Source organism: Dictyostelium purpureum, assembly GCF_000190715.1.
Source record: "Dictyostelium purpureum unplaced genomic scaffold DICPUscaffold_527, whole genome shotgun sequence".
NCBI lineage: Eukaryota > Evosea > Eumycetozoa > Dictyosteliales > Dictyosteliaceae > Dictyostelium > Dictyostelium purpureum.
In genome coordinates, this window is record NW_003519861.1 from 12,648 (window position 1) to 16,745 (window position 4,098).

The 4,098-nt window shown below is 19.1% G+C and overlaps 1 protein-coding gene across 1 annotated transcript in view; it reads left to right on the forward strand.

The window, feature by feature from the left end:
* Positions 1 to 1,704, forward strand: part of DICPUDRAFT_159227 (uncharacterized protein) — a gene marked incomplete at both ends in the record, with an annotated part of 1,874 nt that extends 170 nt beyond the window's left edge. The window contains 2 exons of the mRNA XM_003294208.1: positions 915 to 961; positions 1,546 to 1,704. Coding sequence (XP_003294256.1) covers positions 915 to 961; positions 1,546 to 1,704 — 206 coding nt within the window. The remainder of the gene's footprint in view (positions 1 to 914; positions 962 to 1,545) is intronic.
* Between the last annotated feature and the right edge of the window lie 2,394 nt (positions 1,705 to 4,098).

Sequence of the window (4,098 nt, forward strand, 5' to 3'; positions counted from 1 at the left end):
TTATTTAAGAATAAAATAAAAAATTGATTTTTTTCACAATAAATTTTTACTGTTACTGTTTTTGTTTACTATTACTATTAATGTTACACTATGCCACCGACATTATCAACCAAAAAAACATTGTATATAAACTGATATTTTGATAGGTGAATAATAATCTATTGATTTCAAATAATTAGTGAAATAATTTCTTTATTAAAAAAAATTATAAATAGATGAAATAAAAAGTGAATTGAAAAAATCAAAAAATTTTTTTTTAATTTAATTTTTTTTCCAGAAAAATTTTTTAAAAAAAAATAAAAATAAAAATAAAAAAATTATCAAAACATTCATATTTATTTGATAATTGAATTGTTTTTTAGAAATTTTTTTTAAAAAAAAAAATTATAAAAATATCAAAAAACATTAAGATTACATGAACTATTAATTTAGGATCCGAAACAGAAAAAAAGAAAATATTAAAATTATCGATAATTGTTGTTATTAAAATTACGATAATTAAGTTTTTTTCTCACTAAAAATAATAAAAATGATTTTAATATATGATATAGGTCTTCTTTGACTTATGACACCAATATTTTAATATTATTTTATATTAAGACAATGTCATAAGGGAGGGTTAATGCAATGCTTTGGGGAAATATTGCTATAATAATTATGCTCCAGTTTTAAACGGACTAGTGATTAGTCCAATATATGTTCATGAAATTATTAAAAACCATACACAATTAGCTTTAAATTCAACGCAGATATAAATAAGGTACCTGAAAGTAATGGTCATGATAACTATAGCTCACATACTACAAATATAGTGAAACGATATTAAAAGAGAAAAATATTAAAGTTGATCCATAACCGCCCTGCAGTCCAGGTATTAAAATAATAGAAAATCTTTGGTAAATTGATAAATAAAGGGTATCAAAAAAGATGTCTCGTTGCCCATCAATATACTGGCTTAGTTGTATGAAAGTGAAACATCAATGATAAAATCATAAAATGAATAATTCCCCAATCGAATGGATTCAATATATAAAGCACTTAGAGGATATACTAATTATTAATAATCAATACTATTTAATGGTTAAAAAAATACAAATAAAATTAAAATTGAAAAAAGGAAAAAATATGATTTTGCTTTTTATTTATTTTTATTTTAATTTTTCATAAATATTGTAATATGATATTTAAATGATTTATAATGATAATTATATGTGAATGATAAAATCAAAAATCATTTTAATCTTAATTATATACTTGTCTATATATTTTGGGCACTGTAATGGGTTTATAATATTATCAAAAAAAATTAAACATTTATTTATTTACACCTAAGAGTTTTAATAATGATAAAAAAAAGAAAAAGTTATCTTTTATTAATTTGTGTTTATTTTTATTTTTTTATTATTTTTAAGCAAACTGATAACTCTTTAATTTTTATTATTAGCGATTTGAGCGATTGTTATCTATATGGTTTCTATTGTTTTTGATGATGTAAATATTATGGTTGTGGTTTTATTTCCTGTGAGCAAAAAATAAACAATAAAGATAATTGATAAGATAGTATTGTTTAGATGCCCAGTTGTAGATATGTCAAGAATTAAAGTGGTCCAAGAGAATATTTTAATTCTTAATATAGTTTATGATCTCTTGTTTTTGTTAAATTTGATGCCATATAAGGTCTTGGAATTTAGAGGATATAACTGATTAGCTTTCTGTTATTATTATTGCTATAGGTGTTGTTCTTGTTGATGACTCATTGATGTGTATGGTGGAGGTGTGGAATAAACTGGCCATCATTTTGATAAAGTGTGGAGCGAAAAATAAATTGGTTCTTCATCTTCTTCATTATATTGGATTGATATTGTTGCTGCTGTTGTAGTTATTGTTTTTGCCATTGCTATTGCTGTTGTTGTTGTTATAGTTAATGTTATGTTAATGTTAATGTTAATGTTAAAGTTGTTGTTATTATTGTTGTTGTTATTGTTTTTGTTTTTGATTTTGATTTTTGTTTTTGTGTTTGTGTTGTTTTAAGAAGGAACGAAATACAATTGCTTTTTTTATTTCCATTGTTTTTAGATTAAATCTTTAATAAATGATTATAAAACCAAACCTATTTTTTTAGTTTGTTGCTTTCGATATCTGAATTGTTTTTTTTTTGCATTGTTCACAATCTTTTAAACTACTGAAATGTTAAAATTTTTTTCTTTATCTGATTTTGAATTAACTACTTTTTTTGAACATAAACTTGATTGTTCCTATTTTTGGATTCCATTGATTTGTTTTCCAAAAAAAAAAAAAAATAAAAAAAAAAATAAAAAAAAAAAAATTAAAAAAAAAAATTTTAAAAAAAAAAAAAAGAAACAGCTTTTACTTTATTTTTTTTAATTTTTAAAGAGGTATTAATTTTTAAAGATTTTCTAAATGAGATTTAAATATATTTAATTTTAAAACATTTACAACGATAAAAAACGATTAAAAAACGAATAGTTTTAATTTATTTTTTTTTATTTTTTTTTATTTTTTTTTTTAAATTTTATTTTTTTTTATTTTTTATTTTTATTTTTATAACTATTTTTTTTGCCTATAAATATAATTTTTTAAATTTTTATTTTATATTTTTTTAAATATTTTATATATTGTAATAAAGATATAAATACAAATTTGAATTTTTTTTTTTTTTTTTTGAGCCTTTATTTGATTTATCCAGGTTTTATTTGAATTATAAGTTTGATTATCAAAAGAAGAATATATTGAAATATCCTGTTGTGAGAATGTAACTAAAATTAATTAAATATTGTGAAAATGAAACTTTTTATAACCAAATCTTTATTGATGTATGATTTATTATGAGTGTGATTGATTGTGAGTTGTTATATTCTATAAAATAATGAATTTTTGATTGTTGTTAAATAAAAAACTTTGTTTTTATTTTTGTCATAGTTTTATCTGTACAATGTCTATTATATTGTAATTGATAGGTTACTGTAACAAACAAAAATGAAAAAAAATGTTGATTAAAAGTTATTTATAATAAGTAAAAAACTATGTTTAATCAACAAATGTTTACAATTACACAATGCAATAAATCTAATGATCCAGAAAAAAAAAACATTTATAAAATTTGTAAAACAATAAAAATAAAAAAACAATAACAAAATAAATACAAAACCATTGTTTGTTTTATATAACCAGTTTCGACATCTATATAATTTTTTCCTAATAATCTATTAAATAGTAAATAAGTTGGAATTTTATTGTGTAACTAATGGGTATAATATCGATACATTATCTTTAAATAATGAAAAATTAATCTTTTATAATTATTTTTTTTTTATTGCTGCCCTATAAAAAAGTGAAAATGTTTTTTATTTATAAATAAAATAAATGCACACACAAGATATTTTATAATTTGATTACAATAAAAGAACACATAAAATTCCTTTGTATTAATTTAAATATATATTGTAACAAAATATGGTTATAAGGTTAATATTTTTGGGGGATTGATAGTGGTGTTGTTAAATTAAATTGTTTGGGTGAAAATATTACACTTTATATTTAAAAAATTTGATTATGAACAGTTTTACAATGTGTTTTTTTAATATCAATATTTATTTTATTATTTTGTTTTGGTTTATTGTTATTGTTTTATATAAAAATTTTATGGAAATATAATTATATGTAAAATAGAATATAACGAATCTATTAAAAAAAACAAAAACGATTAACCAAGCTTGGTACAAATAATTTTAATTATAAATATATTTATAAAGTTATTTATGTTACTATTAATTTGTTGCGTAAAAACAAATTTAAAAAAAAATTGGATAACATGTGTTTTTTTTTTTTTTTAATTTTTTTTAATTATTTATGAAAATTGGTGATGCCAAACAAAATTTTATTTTTTGTGTGAGTTTGTAATTCATATTTAAATTTTCCTAAAAATAATAAAAAACTGCAAAAAATAAATAAAAAATTCCATGAAAAAAGAAAAAAAAGATAAAAAGATAAAATGCTTATAAAACAATACACCCATAATAATAATAATAATATTAAATTGCTTTTTAAAGTGTTTATTGGTTTATTTTTTTTATTAAA